The sequence below is a fragment of the Clarias gariepinus genome, chromosome 14, assembly GCF_024256425.1.
Source record: "Clarias gariepinus isolate MV-2021 ecotype Netherlands chromosome 14, CGAR_prim_01v2, whole genome shotgun sequence".
NCBI lineage: Eukaryota > Metazoa > Chordata > Actinopteri > Siluriformes > Clariidae > Clarias > Clarias gariepinus.
Genome location: NC_071113.1, coordinates 875,916 through 893,107, shown reverse-complemented (window position 1 = coordinate 893,107; position 17,192 = coordinate 875,916). Strand labels below are relative to the sequence as shown.

The 17,192-nt window shown below is 39.6% G+C and overlaps 1 protein-coding gene across 1 annotated transcript; it reads right to left on the bottom strand.

Moving 5' to 3' along the window:
* Positions 1 to 548: 548 nt before the first annotated feature.
* LOC128541234 (butyrophilin-like protein 2) lies at positions 549 to 16,821 on the bottom strand. Its single transcript, XM_053511576.1, has 7 exons — positions 16,754 to 16,821; positions 8,821 to 9,165; positions 8,104 to 8,454; positions 4,986 to 5,087; positions 4,808 to 4,891; positions 674 to 760; positions 549 to 565 (listed from the first exon to the last, which is right to left on the bottom strand). Exons 1-7 carry the CDS (start codon positions 16,809 to 16,811, stop codon positions 549 to 551), a joined length of 1,044 nt encoding a protein of 347 aa, XP_053367551.1. The 5' UTR covers positions 16,812 to 16,821.
* Between the last annotated feature and the right edge of the window lie 371 nt (positions 16,822 to 17,192).

The window sequence follows — 17,192 nt, the reverse complement described above, 5'->3', positions numbered from 1 at the left end:
CACAGGGCATTTGCACACAAACACACGCACAGCGTGTGCGCACATACAGATAAACACAGCGCATACGCGCACAAACACAAACGGTAAACGGTTAAAGGTAAAGAGCAGGTTTTGTTTTATTTTTACTTTATATTTTGTATTAATTATTTTTATGTATTTTTTGGGGGATTGTGGAATTAATAATTTATGTTTTCATTATTTCTTATGGGGAAATTTGCTTTGATTTACGTGTTTTGATATACGAGCCTGCTTCCAAAACAAATTATGCTCACAATCCAAGGTTCTACTGTACTTCTCATATATCTTGTTTTTTGTTCCTAGCATTGCACGAGTAAATTCTGGTCAGTTGTAACAATCCCCCTGTGTATACAGACTGTATATCAGATATACAGTGTGTGATCACACTTACAACCTGTCTAATTGATTAATTACAGGCCAATATAACCTTTCAGCCAGGGGACCAGATCCTATTCCTGATGTCAAACATCAGCTGCGAATTTCTAGACCAGGGGTCAAGGCACACTGAGCAAGTGGGGCCAGTTAACTACTCATTGCAGGCTTTTCCCTGCATGTGCACAGGAAGGTAAGCAAATGATTCATCACTTGTGATTGATTCACTTGGTGTTAATTTTCATTATTTAATTGGTAACTGCACAAAGAAATAATGTCCTACCTGTTTTTAAATATGGAGCCCTCCAAAAAAGGCAAGGAATTCTTAGAAGATTAAGAGCCAAGCAAGTAGCAGCCTCAGGTAAAAACCCTGAAACAAATACAAATAACATGGTTTTGTTCACTCTGCTATGCTGGTTAGTGTCATGGTGCATCTGGAGTCTATCCAAGGAACAACGGAAAGGAGATGGAAATATGCCCAGGATGTAAAAAACCCATGATAAAAATATTTTAAACTGTTTTCAGAACTCAAAGTTATGTTTAAACAAATTGTCAGACCTAGAGAATGCATTTTCCCATTTGGTCTCCTAACTGAATAATTGAGTGAGTGAGTGAGTGAGTGAATGAAATGTACATGTGAGAGCATTGACATGTTGAACTGTTAAAATAGAGTGTTGCAAATAAAGATACATTATTTTGTTAGGATACACTCATGTATTCTGTGGGCCTGTTCTGCAAAATGAAAGCAAATAAATATTTTCTTTGTTAATCAAACTTAAAATAAAATTAAAAATAAGATCCTGATTTTTAAAATAATTCTTTCAGATTTGTTTGGATCTTATAAAGTTAGGCCTTGATCACATGGGCGTTAAGTTTTTGGATAAACGAACGTGCTCTGAACGTCCTAGACGTTTATGTTGCGTTTTGTAGTGGCGATCAATTGACTTCTACACTTTTGACTTCTGTTTGTCTCTGTCTAACGTCAGCCTGCAACCCAAATTGTAATTTGTGTGTTAACCTGTTGGGGCAGTGTGTCTGAAGCTGGATATAAAAGCCCGCCGCTACTGGGTTCACCCTCTGACTGCACAACGTCGGATTAAAGGAAGTTTTTTTTTGTGGTTTATGAAGAAATGCGAAAATTTCCACGTAAGTTTTTCAACAATCTTTTTTTTTTATTTTGCCCTTTTCCGCATTTCCCTATGTATAGCATGTAGGATCATGGGATATATCCAGTCCTCTGAAGCGTAAAATGAACGTGAAGAAAACGAACTAGAAGCGGTTTCCTTGCGTTCGTTGGGTTTTGAACACCAAGAAAAAGCTGCATGCAAAGTTTTTTTAATGCCTTATAAACGCGCAGCTGGACAAACGCACGTCACCAAAGCCCGTGTGAACACTCTCATTGACTCATATGTGTAGAAAACACTCGCTGCTTGATCTGCGTTCACCGGACGCTACGAACGCCAGAAAAACGCTCGATTTTAATGCCCGTGTGAACAAGGCCTTAGGGATATATGTCAATAGAATAATGCTTGCGGCCAACCTTCCACTTTAACAACTTAAAAACCTCGATTTTAATAACTGTACAACCAGATTAGGTTGTTTATTCCATTGCTTACTTATTTTTAAAAAATTTTTAACTTAATTCAACTTAATTAGTTTTTATTTATATAGTGCATTTAACAGTTGTCATTGTCGCAAAGAAGCTTTACAGAATCAGTAGAAAATTATGGAAATGATGATGAAATGTGTTAGAAATTATGTATAAATCAAAATGATCAGATCGTCCCTGATGAACAAGCCGAAGGTGACGTTGCTGAGGGAAAAACTCCCTGAGATGGTAATAGGAAGAAACCTTGAGAGGAACCAGACTCAACAGGGAACCCATCCTCATCTGGGTGAAACAGATAGCAGGGATTGATCTGCACTCATACTGTGTGTTAGGAGGCTGGAAGTTTAGTATAACAGGAGATGTGGAGAAGTTCATATTTTAGTACAGCCACGTAAGGAAAGTACAAAAGAACTGTAATACCTAGGGGCATTAAATTGTGTAAGCGTGTTCCCTAAAGTTTTATAACCTTAAGAGTTGTGTTGGGTCCTGTATTCTCGCGAGAAGTTCATCAGGAGGTCGGTGGTGTAAGGGTCCACCACTAGAGGTCACTGTTTTTCATTTTGTAGTTTTTGTTGGCTGACTCAGTTTCCCAGCAGGCACCTCGGTCAGGTGATGCAAGTTCACACCTGAGCCGAGGTAGCCATTACTCCTTCTATAAATAGCTGTTTAGACTGGGAAACTAGGTCGAACATTTTTGGTATCACCACGGTCATTGGTGTGGGCATTTTGTTTTGTTCATGTTCTTTGTTTAATTTATATTTTGATTTAAGTTGTGTTGACTTGGGCTCTCTTATTGGCAATGTTTCTGTGTATGTTCTGTGTGTCTGTGTTAGTGGAGCTGATTCAGTCCTGTCTTAAATGTATGTAAGTACTGTGGTTGTTGTCCTCCTGTGTTCTTGTGTGTTTAGCTAGAGTCAGGTAAGTAGATAGGTGTGTATTGGCTAGAAGTGTGGGTAGCTAAAATCTAGGTTAAGCTAACTAGCATGCTTCTAGCCATGGCCCCTTTGTGTCTTTAGCTATTCTGTGTTTCCTGTCTCCCTAGTGTCCCAGTGAGCTTGGCCTTTAAATATCTCCTAGCCTAGCCACTGGGTATCCTATGTCTCTGTGTGTCTGTGCCCCCATTCCCTAGTGTGTGTTGAGCTATCAGGTAAGTGTAGCTTAGTGCATGTTGGGGCTGAAGACATGTTTAGCTAGGTGTATGTGTAGCTGACTGCCATAGTTAAGAGCAATCTTAACCATGTTTAGCTTAAAGCCATGCCAAGCTGACTGCCATGTCTTTAGCCCTAGTCCCCTGGCCTCTACCGTGTCTCCCCTGGCCTCTACCGTGTCTAGTTTTAGCTCCATGCATAGTTTGTGTGTCCTGTTATGTGTTTGTCCATAGGACGTGTTGGTTGTCCCTCTGCCTGTGTCTTGCCAGAGAGCCCCTGTTAGCGCAAAGTTATTGAGTTTAATTGTTTATTTTGTTGAGTTTTTACTTATACTTTTGTGTTTAATGTTCATTAAAGACTCTTTTTTTTTTTTGATTACACAACCCCTCTGCCTCTGTGCCTGCCTTTACTGCCCACGGTGATCAACACCTGCCACTACACCCAGATCATGACAGGCAGACAGTAGCCGCGGAAAGAGGAGGAGTGGTCAGTGGAATAGTGACACTTTGGACAAGTTTTGACATCTTCTCTTCAGGTGTACATATTTTAGTTGCCAGTTATTTAGACAATGAAGTCTGCATGTTGAGTTATTGTTAGAGGACATTAAATCTGTACTGCTATACAAACTGCACATTGTCTTCTCTAAAATATATCCAAGTTTCATTGTCCTTTAAGAACATATAATAAAGTGGTTGCTAAAATGTAAGGGGTGTACTCACTTTTGTGAGATACTGTATGTTTGCTTTTTTATACAGTGAATAAGAGCATGAAACACAATCGCGGCCTTCTCAGCTACAGTGATAAAGTTTTTGCCCCATCCTGAATTTTATTTGGTTTTATGCAAGATATAACGGGATGCACACGTAACAAAAAATTAAACTTTTGTCCCATCAATCCACCAAATATTTGCCCAGAAGACTTGCGGATAATTGTTATTTTTTGGCTAATGCCAGACGAGCCTCTGTGTTCTTTTTGGTAAGCAGTGGCTTTCGTCTAGGAATTCTCTAATATATACCATTTTTGCCTGACCTAACACTGACCGTAACTGAGGTGAGTGAGGCCTGCAGGTCTTTTAATCTAGTTCTGGGTTCTTTTATGAGCTCTTGGATGAGTTGCTTTGTGCCCTTTTGGTAGGCTCTTCTCCCCCTAAAATATTAAATCATTATTTAAAAACTGCATTATGTATTTGCTGTTAGCTTGGTATAATAGTCAAATTTACTTGATGAGCTGTATCATTTAAGTGTGACAAATATACAAAAACAATTTTAAGAAATCGCCAAGGATTTAGGAATGGGAAAATACTTTTTCTCTACATGACATACAGAGAATGTAGCTTTACATACTGTCAACCACAGAACCTCCAAGAAATTAATAATTTAATTGCCTAAAGTTTAAAAAAATATATATTCAATATAAATAATATAATACAAAATAATATGTAATCACAAACAGAAGGTTATTTCATGCACACTGACAGCATTTGATTAATCGTGTATTCCTGCATTGTGCCCAGTCTTTTTGGGATTGGCCTTCAGATCTTCTGATATTTACAGAGAGATAAAAAATTATTTATTCATTTATTTTCATGGTTGAGCAATTCCAGAGTTTATTATATTAGAGTTACAGTAAAATGTAATAAAATATTAAGTACAACACTTACCATCATCAATTCCCCAAAGGATGAAGGCAATGGCCATAGTAATGTTAGGAAAAAGGACATGTGCCCAGTGGATAGGTCTTCTCTCTACAAACGATATGGGGGCAGCATGAAGATTACATTAATAGCATAATAACACAGGGTCAAACTTCTGAAATAATTAACCAAAGACCAGACTTACCATTACTTTTTAAAGATGTAAAAGATGGGAAGCTTAGGATAAGTAATCCAAATACACAAAGTGTACAAAGAAAACAAATTGCAATATGCATAGGAGAAAAACCTGTGAGGAACAAACACCAGTTATTAAAACATTGTTTAATATCATTATATACATAATCTTGCCACAGATTCTCGATTGGATTTAGATCTGGACTTTGACTGGGCCATTCTAACACATGGATATGTTTTGTTTTAAACCATTCCATTGTTGCCCTGGCTTTATGTTTAGTGTCATTGTCCTGCTGGAAGGTGAACCTCCGCCCCAGTCTCAAGTCTTTTGCAGACCCCAAGAGGTTTTCTTCCAAGATTGCCCTGTATTTGGCTCCATCCATCTTCCCATCAACTCTGACCAGCTTCCCTGTCCCTGCTAAAGAGAAGCACCCCCAGAGCATGATGCTGCCACCACCATATTCAACAGTGGGGATGGTGTGTTCAGAGTGATGTGCAGTGTTAGTTTTCCGCCACACATAGCATTTTGCATTTTGGCCAAAAAGTTCCATTTTGGTCTCATCTGACCAGAGCACCTTCTTCCACATGTTTGCTGTGTCCCCCACATGGCTTGTGGCAAACTGCAAACGGGATTTCTTATGGTTTTCTGTTAACAATGGCTTTCTTCTTGCCACTCTTCCATAAAGGCCAACTTTGTGCAGTGCACGACTAATAGTTGTCCTATGGACAGATTCCCCCACCTGAGCTGTAGATCTCTGCAGCTCGTCCAGAGTCACCATGGGCCTCTTGGCTGCATTACAGTTTAATAGGTTTACAGTTGTGCCATACTCCTTCCATTTTTGGAAATCTTTTTGTAGCCTAAGCCTGCTTTAAATTCCTCAATAACTTTATCCCTGACCTGTCTGGTGTGTTCTCTGGACTTCATGGTGTTGTTGCTCCCAATATTCTCTAAGACAACCTCTGAGGCCATCACAGAGCAGCTGTATTTGTACTGACATTAGATTACACACAGGTGCACTCTATTTAGTCATTAGCACTCATCAGGCAATGTCTATGGGCACCTGACTGCACTCAGACCAAAGGAAGCCGAATAATTACGCACACCCCACTTTGCAGTTATTTATTTGTAAAAAATGTTTGGAATCATGTATGTGTTTCGTTCCACTTCTTAAATGCACACCACTTTGTATTGGTCTTTCACAAGGAATTTCAATAAAATTGATTCATGTTTGTGGCTGTAATGTGACAAAATGTGGAAAAGTTCAAGGGGGGGGGGCGAATACTTTTGCAAGCCACTGTATATAAAGCAATAAGCCCTTATATTGCTGTTGTGGCTTTTGGCTTTGCTCTCATTTATTATGATAAAATTTTAGTGTTAATGCGTGTATTTGGGTGGCATGGTGGTGTAGTAGTTAGCACTGTGGCCTCGTACCTTCAGGGTCTAGGGTTTCATTTGACCTTATTTTTTTTCATTTGACCTAAAATTTTCTCCCTGTGCTTGGTGGGTTTCTTCCAGGGACTCCGGTTTCCTCCCACAGTCCAAATTCATGCAGGGTAGGCTAATTGGTGTTCCCAAATTGCCCATTGTGTGTGAATTTGACTTAGTTCAGGGAAGATTTATCAACAGGGTTTAGATCAAATTCACAAACAGGGTTCAGGTCATGAGGGAAAAAAGACAATAGTAGGAGACTCACTCACTGAAACTCACAGAAAGAGCAGGTGGAGTAGTTCCCAGCGCACTCTGTTTGCTAGTCGCTAATCCAGATTCTGTGAGGATGGTCCACTAGGTCCACTATCGAGCCCAACAGGTAGATTCATAAATTAAGACACAGTCAAAAGCAGGACAGGTCAGGGCTTCAAGAGGTGAGAGAGTAGGCACAGAAAAACTCATTCATATTATCATCTCGCAGAGAACACATGCTCCTCAGCTCCCTTTTATAGCAGAGCATAAACAAAATGGGCGACACACAGGCTGTGCCCCAAACAAGATGTCCGCCGACCCGGAAGTGCACATCATAACACACCATGGTTGAAGGAGAAAAAGTTGACTGTCCTTGCATGGCCTAGTCAGAGCACAAACTTAAACCCCATTGAAAATCTGTGGAAGACTCCGGTCCACAAACAGTCACCATCACATTTAACTTAAGTTGAGCATTTTTGTAAAGAAATATTGCAAAATCTAGATGTGCAAAGCTCTGTGTGCTTTTGAGGAGGTCATTTTTAGGAGTGTGGTAATCCTTTTCCAACTCATGTTCTATTTTTTTCCTGACATGATGGTATTATATCTTTCACTTGGAAATTAAAAGTTGCACTGAGTAAATACAGCTGAATGAAACAAAATTTGTATCTGTTATAATTTTAGGCAAAATGTCATAATTTTAAAGGGGAGGAGGAGGGGATTTCTTTCTATACCCACTGTAGAAATGTTTTCAAAGGTATCTTTGCTTATGACTTTTTTTAAGTGTAAAACAGCTGTTAGTTACTGTAGATGTACGTAACTGCTGTAAAGCAAGGATGTATTCAAAAAAAGCCAATAATTGGTGTGACGACCCATTGCTTAAAATATAGTCTCAGGTACAGTGTGTTAAATTTTATAAGGAAATCATATATCTATCCATCCGTGTTAATAGTAATTAACATTGTGCTTATTCACTTTTCACTAAAATGGTAGAACCTCCGGTCAATGTTTACACACTCATTCACATATTACAGGCAATTTGGAAACAACAATTACCCTAATCTGCATGTCTTTGGACTGTGGGAGAAAACCGGAGTACCCAGAGGAAACCCACCAAGCACGGGGTAGCACGTAAACTCACATGCACACACACCCTGAGGGAATCAAACCCAGACCCTGGAGATGCGAGGCCATAGCTATGCCACCATGACATTCTTTAAAACAATACTGAATATATCAAATCGAATCTGTGTGTGTGTGTGTTTGTATGTGTTTATGAGCCTGTCAAGGCAGAAGTCTGGAGAAAAGGTTCTAGTGTAGGAAACTACAGAACACTACACATGTTCTTTCTTTAAATTATGTTGCTTTGGTATTTTTGGTAGAGTTCAGACTGTTTACATCCAGTTTATACTTTACTACACACTCTTTGTGCTACAAATAAAAGGCTTACCCAATACCACTTCCACTTTCGTTTTGGCTGATAATTCCCCAGAGAATGCTTCACATATATACAGCCCGATGTCCTCAGTTCTAGCATTCTTCACTTTCATTGAGAAGTTTCCTTTGTTCCTTTCCTCAGCGCTGAAGAACTCCACTCTGTCTTTGTATCTCTCATGGGACGAGTCTGTTAGGACCTTACCCTCCTGATAGAGCAGCACTAAAATATCTTCATCTTCCAATTTCTTCCATGAGATCTCTTCTATAATTTCTGCTGGGATATGTGAGTCTACAGAGCAGGTCAGAGTGATATCTTCACCTATGTTCGCTGATATGTTGGTGTCTCCAGACACAATAAAGCGCTCTGAAAAAGAATTGTTTACATATTTGGTTATTAAAAAAATATATAAATACCTGAACTAAAATAAGTAAATTTATGTATTCATTTTAAATCAAGCATATTTTAAGAATTTTATTAGAATTACAGTTCCTTGTAAAAGTATTCCTACCCCTTGAACAACTACTAACGTAAATTTATTTTATTGGGATTGTATGTGACAGACCAACACACATGGCACATAATTGTTAAGTGAAAGGAAAATGATAAATAGATTTCGAAATATTTTGTGAATAAAAATCTGAATCTGAAAACTTGTCCATGTGACAAAATGTGGAAAAGTTCTAGGGGTATGAATACTTTTGCAAGGCTCATAGGTGAAAAACTACCCACCAATCTCCTTTATTTTAATCAGAGTTTCATCAGATTCCTGGTTTGTGTAAACGACACACTTATAGACTTCTGCATCGTCTCGAGTCACATTTGTAAGGAGCAGAGAGAAGTTCCCATGAGTTATCTCCTCTGTGAAGAAATGAGCTCTTTCATGATAACGCTGGTCCTGAGACTCTGGTCGACTCTCTCCGTCCTGCCACAAGTGCACTAGAGATCCAGAGTCGTTTCTTTTCCACTCCACTTCCAGTTCTTTCATTGGTAGAGGAATTTCTACAAAGCAGGGCAGCATCACTGAGCCTCCCAGCTGGACAGTGAGAGGACCAGAAGGACCGAGGACATGGAACCCTAAAATTAACAAAAGATGTTTGGCAATTAAGTCAGTATATCCTTGTTTTGTTTGTTCTTCCCACATACATAGGTTTGCACTCTGCCTAGGATATACCAGTTTTTCTTCCACCCTGCAAAACATGCCACAACCTCGCTAGGTTTCATAAGTGAGGGCACCTGGGGAGGAGGGTGGCACAGAGCACACAGGCACCCAGCGGGGTGGAAGATCTGGCTGTGGGGCTTTAAGTAGTCCTAAGTAGTGGCACTGCAGCAATGTGTATGAGAGAGTGGGAGGGATAGTAATGAACATAAATACAGAAATAGCCATCTTTAACAAATGCTTTTAAAACGTATATGGACAGATAATCTCCTTTTAAATCCACTGGTATCGCTGGAAAAAAAAAAGTATTTTTATGAACTTTTTGGAACAATGCTAAAGTAAACATGTAAAGCATTATGCTTCTTGGCTACTTGGTAACTTCATCACAAAATGATATGAGACTGCTGATAATGTACTGTACTGGTAAAAAAAAAGTGTAAAAGTGTAAATTAATTTAGCAATTACAAATTTATTTGCTTCATTATTCTGGTTGATTTGCAATCTAATATTCCTAGCCCCTCAATTCTACATTCTTTGTTTTTTTTTCCTTCTTCTTTTTAGAGTGATGCATAAAAAAACACATCCTCACTTAAAAATCCTAAACCACCTTTCAGCCTTATAAAACTCAAAGTGAACTCACAGTACACTAAAAAGTGAAATAATGCTTTACATTACTGTTACAGATGAACCACTGACAGCAAAGGAAGAGAATAAAACTGACAAATTAGAGTGATCTCTATGTCCGAGAAAAAGAAGGATTTCAGTTTAAGTTCAGATCACCAGGGTGAAGACCAGCTACATGGGAACGCTCTCTGCCAACACCAGTGTAATCGAGTTTATATGAACTTATTATAAATTAGTTAAAACCTCCTCTGTTGACTTTTAAATTTATTAGGAGACAGATTTTTTTTTTTTAGATTATTTTTTATATTTTTATATAAAATCTGTATTTTGTGGAGTGAGTGTTCATCCTGATAACATCACACTAAGTGCATCACACTTGAGCTCTTCCAGCTTCTTTGGTGTAAGAAACAAGGTGTTTGATACGGAATGGGGGTGTGGGCTTAGAAAGAGACATAGTGGCAGAGGTGATGTGCTGGAATGAGTCTTTAATGGGACGACCAGAACATAAACAGACACCAAACAAAACTTAAACAATAACTATCCTGACCTAGCAGAGGCCTAGAAGAAGCTAACCGTAACACAGACCTAACATAAATCTAAGCATAGCCGAAAATTAAGCATCCCATGGAGCTCATACAGTACTAGAAATTATACAGGATTAGGAATTATGCCAGACTACGACGTTACACCAAACAAAGAATTACACCAGACTAGAACTCAGGCCAGAAACAGAGTTAAACTTAGTAAAGATTTAAGCACAAGAACTAACATGGCTATGAAGCTAACATAAATAACTAAACATAAAACCTGACTAAACACAACTAGGAGCTAAACATGAAAATCACAATAAGCTGCGATCATAACATGAGCTGCACAAGGAGTAGAACATAACATGAGCTACAGTACATTTAATCAAGGGCTAAAGTAAACAGGAGTTAAGATAACAAGGGTAAAACTAAACAAGACGCTAAACAAAACCTAAACCTAAACAAGACCTAGATCTGAACAAGGCACGGTGCAAAACAGGGCTAGGAGATTAAACAGGGCTAGGGGAACACATAGGCTAGACTAAACATCACATTAAAGAAACAGAAACAGAACTGAACAACCCAAAAACTTTACCAAACACCAGGGGTAAACAAAACACACCAAGAGTCAAGGGGGAGAGGGCATGATGCAGAGACCCGGAGTTCTTGCAAAATGAGACCTCAACCAAACACAAAGACTATTTATAAAGAACTTAATTAACTACCTCGAATCAGGTGATCGCTTCAATCACCTGACCGAGGTGCACATTGGGAAATGGGGTTCGAAAGAAAACAAAAGAACCACGGGAAACACAAAATGGCGTCTCTGCGCACAGCGCCCTCTGCTGGCGTTCCGTGACAGTGTTCAAAATGTCCAATATAAGGCTAAAAATTTTGGATTAATATAAAGCAAAGTATTAATGGATAGAACTCGCTCCATGGGATGTAAAAATTTTTAAATTAGGTGGCACCAGGGATGAGCGTGCATCACTCCTGTAATACGGCCAACAAAAACAAAGACTGCTGTTTCCTCTGTCATTAATCATAAGTTTATTTGTGATAGGTATGTATCAGCACATTTGGTGGAGAAGATATTAGTGTTAGATGAGCACATTCAGACTTTAGAGAGGGTTAGAGAGTGTGAGAGTAAAGTTAGTCTGGTTGCCACAGGTGGAGATAGTGAGCCCCCAACTCCAGCATTAAAGCCCTCACAGCGATGCGAGTGGGTGACGACTTATACTCGAGCGCCATACTTGCTCAGCCAAAGCTAAGGCTAGCCCACCAGAGCACACATCCTCCACGCTTCACGTGTCCAAAAGGTTTGCTCTCCTCAGTAAAAAAACACCGGCTGAGAAAGCTGAAAGAACTCTGGTTATAAGAGACTCTATACTGAGGCACGTGAAATTAGCCAGGCCTTTAGCTAAGTGGTTAGGTGTATCCCAGGAGCCAGAGCACTGTACATGGCAGGTAATCTCAGGGCTTTAGGACAGCACAGGTTCTCTAAGATAGTGGTACATGCTGGAGCTAATGATATACGCCTTCGTCAGTCAGAGATCAGTAAGCACACCTTACAGAGGTGGTTAAATTAGCGAAGGCGATGTCTGATGAAGTTGTATGCTCTGGCCCCATCCCAATGAGACATGGCTAACAGGCTAACACAGCTTACAGCAGGTTATGGTCGCTGAACCGCTGGATGTCCAGGTGGTGCTCCAAAAATGATGTGGGCTTCATAGACAATTGGAGGATCTTTGAGGGCAAAGCTGGCCAGTTACGGCGGGACGGTGTCCATTCCACTCGGGAAGGTGCTGCTCTCATTTCCTGTAGTATTTATTATCATTATTATCGACAATGACACCTATTATTATTATTATTATTATTATTATCATCAATAATACTAAACACCTTATATTTTAATGTTACGTGATCACCATAACCTTTAAATTTAGAATTACATTTGAAGCTAACAAACTAAAGTAAAATACATTTTAATTGAATACTCATTATTTTTTAAAGCCACATGAAGCCACATCAGGGGGATGAAAGAGAGCCACATGCGGCTCCAGAGCCACGCCTCGCCGAGCCCTGGTCTAAGAGATCACCTGTAGTGACTTATAAACCCTTTTGAAGCTCCGTACCGAATATAAAGTCAGAGCGCAGTTCAGTAACACATAAAGCCTAAACCACACCCATGTCTCTATTTGTGTGTTTATGATTTAGCGATTAGAAGTGTGTGTGTGTGTGTGTGTGTGTGTGTGTGTGTGTGTGTGTGTGTGTGTTTTTAACGGCTGAAAAACGGAAGAAAAAAATCTTCCTTACTGAGATAAAATCCGTAATCTCCTTTCAGCTCAAACTCTCCGAGCACTAAGAAACAGAATAACACTTCACATTACCGTCACAGTTAAACACCGACAGCAAGAGGAAACAGAAACAGCAGCTCGTTACAGCGGCCTCCATGTCTGAGAGGAGAAACACTGCAGAGGAAAGATACTTTCACTTTCACTTCCCTAATCACGTGGGTAACGACTAGACCTGTGGGAATCCCCGCGTAAAACCGTTACATGTTGTAAAATAGCAATATATGATTGTAATATTTATAATATTTTACAGTCTGGAATTATTTTTTTATTATGTTTAAATTATAAATAAGACAGAGTGCCTAATACTTTTGCACAAAACTGTCTGTAAATATTATCCAGAGATCTTCTAATGGAAGTGTAAAGCATCTGAAACATTCAGAGAGACCATGGATTAGAGTGACTGATGGTATAATAAAACTTAAATCACTAAATATATTATATATCAACGTGTGATGTAACAACTGTTACGATGTCTAACATATCACATGTTCATTAACAAAGTCAAAGACAAATCAATTTGTAAAATACATGTTAGATTTTTTTTTAAATAGTTTTAATTTTTTATATTTAATTGTTTAACATACAGTTTGCCATGAAATCCTGCCCCCTTCGTCAATTTGTGACAAACACCAAACACTTCTTAACCAGTGGAAATAGCACATGTGATACTTCATGAGTGGCACATACGCCAGACACTGTTAGGTAGGTAGGTAGATCAAGTAAGATTATTTTATCAAGGAAGAAGTTGGGCAGGACATCAGCATGACACCTGAAGAGCACTACTGATTCTCATTCCAGCCTAGTAAGGCCCCCCCTTTCGCCCAGTGTCCTTAGGAAGAGTAACCAACTCTGTGTTTTCTTATAGAGAGTGTGTGTGATCACTATCCAGTTCAGTTTCCCATTCAGCTTTAGCCCAGGTATGTTTATGTCCTTACCTACTCAACATCAACTACATCATTGGACCCCAGTAGAAGGGTGGTCTCAGATCAGGGAAAGTCAATTACCATCTCCTTAGTGTTGGTGTTGTTCAGCTGCAGATTAATGGGCCTGCACTAAGCAACAAAGTTCAATAGGCTTCAACATTTTTGACCTCCTGTCCAAATCTATATCCCGCACTTGCAATGTCATCAGTGAACTTTTGCCTGTGGCATGACACCAAGTTTTGTTTGAAATCAAAGATGTAATGAGGGAACAAGGGGTAAGAACAGTATCCTGAGGTGCTCCCATACAGCTTTTCTTGACTGTCAAGACTCAGTATCTCATCCTGATATATTGTGGTAATTTGCCACATATACACCGACCAGCAGATAACATCATCAGGTGATACACCAGTAAACTGATAACAGGGTCACGTAGTACCCAAGGCTCACCCATGAAGTCAGTGCTGGCCGTGATACAAAGGCACCAGAGAACTCAATGCACTGCTGCCCACGGTGCATGGGGCGGAGCAGTCAAAGACCCAGCCTCCAAACTTGCGAGATCCCAATCCGGTTGAGACACATGGGATGCTCCCAACAAACAAGTCTTATCCACAAAGGACCCACGCCACAGCCCACTAAACCCTAAGGATCCACCACCAACATTCTGGTGCCAGACACCACAGCCCACCTCCCACAAGAGTGGCAACTTTGCATAAGGAATTGATAAAATTTTCACTATTATGCACCAACAGATGGCCTGGGTCTGGTGACTCTAGTAGCTGTGATTCCAGAGGTAAGTCAGAAAGATTTGGCCCTGGCTCACTGTGAAGATCAACTCTAACCACCACACAGAGCACTTGCAGCCTTGAAAAGAGAAATGTTAATCATATATTTTACCTCTGCTCAGTCTCACCAAATTTAATCATATCTAAGTACCTGGACCACTGGTTTCTGTTTCTTTTTTCATAGTAAAGATTTAGGATGTAATCAACAGGGCGCCAATCAGTAGCCTGGACAAAACATTATTGATTGCGCTTTGTAGAAGTCCATTAGATCTCGTCTAAAACTGTTGTCGCTGTCTGTGCAGTCTGTGTCTTCAGAGTTTATGTATGTAACAGCAGTGAGCTTTGTAGTACATTCAGGCACCTCTGTTCGTTAACGTAATGTGTGAGTAACTGCGTCTGCATGTACACGCATGTAAAAAGTCCAGTAAGCAACGTTAACACAGTCACTGGTTTACTGTACGTAAGCACAAATATCCTCATAAACAAACCTGATGTAAAATCAAGAAACTAGCATACAGATGATGACATCATCGGCACACAAGGTGTCATTACAATAAGCCAAAATCTCTGTTCCCCCGTCCACACAACATTAGTGAAAACGAGTTTTAGTTTTAGGGGGGGTTATGGCAAAGGCTCATACCTGTCTTATTAATATAAGTGGTGCTGTTAGTATAAGAAAATAATGACTCAATTTGGTGTCGCCGAGCCACCTGGCTGTAGGTTTGTGAGAGAAAAGTGGAGAATGCAAAGAAAAAGAACATGAGCATGGGAAACTCAATTTAAAATAAATTAGCCCAATCTCGGGATCAAATCCAGAAAAACTGAAAGTGGAACCATAAGGTACATTTACATTTAGGCATTTGGCAGACGCTCTTATCCAGAGCGACTTACATTTTTATCTCATTACACATCTGAGCAGTTGAGGGTTAAGGGCCGCGCTCAAGGGCCCAACAGTGGCAACTTGGTGGTTGTGGGGTTTGAACCTGGGATCTTCTGAACTGTAGTCCAATGCCTTAACCACTGAGCTACCCCTGGCCCCTACCCCAGGTACCAGTCATACGCTCTATTGACTCAGAAGAACGAGTAGTCGCTTAAATTTTTCCACTGGGTGCACACGCGCAAAGCATCGCAAAACCCCACTGAACCACCGTGAAATCACCTTTAGACACAAAATAGTTACTCATTTAAAATTAGCATCTTTTTATAGTAGATTTTTAAAAATCACTGTTTCAAATCAATTAGCTGTTATTTTAAGATATTATAACTACAGTATTTTCTCTAATTGTTTTAGAACAGTTTTTAAAAAAATCCATTTTAAACTGTAATAGATTGTTTAAAAAGTTTAGCCTGTATAATCTGTGACCTCTTACGTTCTGCTTTCAGTGTTATTTACACAAAGTGTCTAAAACCCACAACGGTAAAATGTATGAGCTGCTAGAATAACTGCAGTATTGTTAACTCTTAAGTTTTTTTTTTATTGACCTTCACATTTCCAACCTCACTCACTCAGTCCATCATCTTCTATACCGCTTTATCCTGTATTAAGGGTCACAGGGACCTGGAGCCTATCCCAGGAGACTTAGGGCACGAGGCAGGGTACACCCTGGACAGGGCGCCAATCCATCGCGGGGTGCACACACACATACTTACACACTACAGGCAATTTGGGAACGCCAATTAACCGCAATGTCTTTGAACACTGGGAGGAAACCAGAGTATGCGGAGAAAACCTACCAAGCATGGGGAGAACATGCAAACTTCATGCACACAGAGACAGGAATCGAGCCTGATCGGGAATCAAACCGAGACCCTGGAGGTGCAAGGAGACAGTGCTAACCACTACACCACCGTGCCAACTTACATTTCCAACCTGCAATTTTTATTTCCAGATTAAATATCTTTGATGCCAAACTCCAAAGGGAAGCATGAAGCCTTTTATTAAAAGATTTTCTTTGTTCTGTTTGTGAAACTACAGTTTGTATCCACAGAGGAAGTGCAGGTACAGTTCCTAACCTTGAACCACACCCATATCTTTCATTTTGTTTTTTAACCAGTGCACCAATACAAATTTGTGTTGGCTTTAGTAATTTAGCAATGATAAGGTATTTAGCATCATGATCCTAATTAATTGGTTGTTTTACAGATTAAATAACATTCCTTGAAGTTGAAGCACAGGTTGAGGGAAAAAAATCCATCCTAACCTACGTAGGTAAAATCCTAAACCACCCTTTAGCTTCATACACGTAAAGTAAACTCACAGAGCACTAACAAGCACAATAACACTTTACATTACCATCACAGGTGAACACCAACAGCAAGAGAAACGAGCAACTTGTTCGAGCAGTCTCCATGTTCACGAAGAGAAAAATTGCTTTCGCTTTCACTTTTCAGAACAGATCAGTAACAAGTCAAGTCATGTCATGTGTCTTAATTATCATTTCAGCTATACACACCTGGTACAAAAAATCACATGCTATAAAAAATCACATTCACCAGATAAGCTTAAACCATATACTTGTGTTAGCAGTGAAACAATACAATGTTCCTCCAGGACCAAGGTGCTACACAGAGCAACACAGAAGTAACACAAAGAACCAAATAACATGAGTGCAAACAGCAAAGACAGTACAATATTTACTAAAGCATGACGATAGGCACAGTTGACTAGTTCCTAGTTATAGTGTTATAAGTCTCAGATATAATAGAAATTTACAAAAATAATTATATAATAA

What these genes read in the sequence shown, in the direction of transcription:
- LOC128541234 (XM_053511576.1), bottom strand. Translation starts at nt 16,811, where the DNA reads ATGGAGACTGCTCGAACAAGTTGCTCGTTTCTCTTGCTGTTGGTGTTC. An exon ending in GATTAAAATAAAGGAGATTG is followed by an intron (nt 8,455 to 8,820) that starts GTGGGTAGTTTT and finishes ATTCTTTTTCAG; the next exon opens with AGCGCTTTATTGTGTCTGGA. An exon ending in CCTTTGGGGAATTGATGATG is followed by an intron (nt 761 to 4,807) that starts GTAAGTGTTGTA and finishes TATTTGTTTCAG; the next exon opens with GGTTTTTACCTGAGGCTGCT.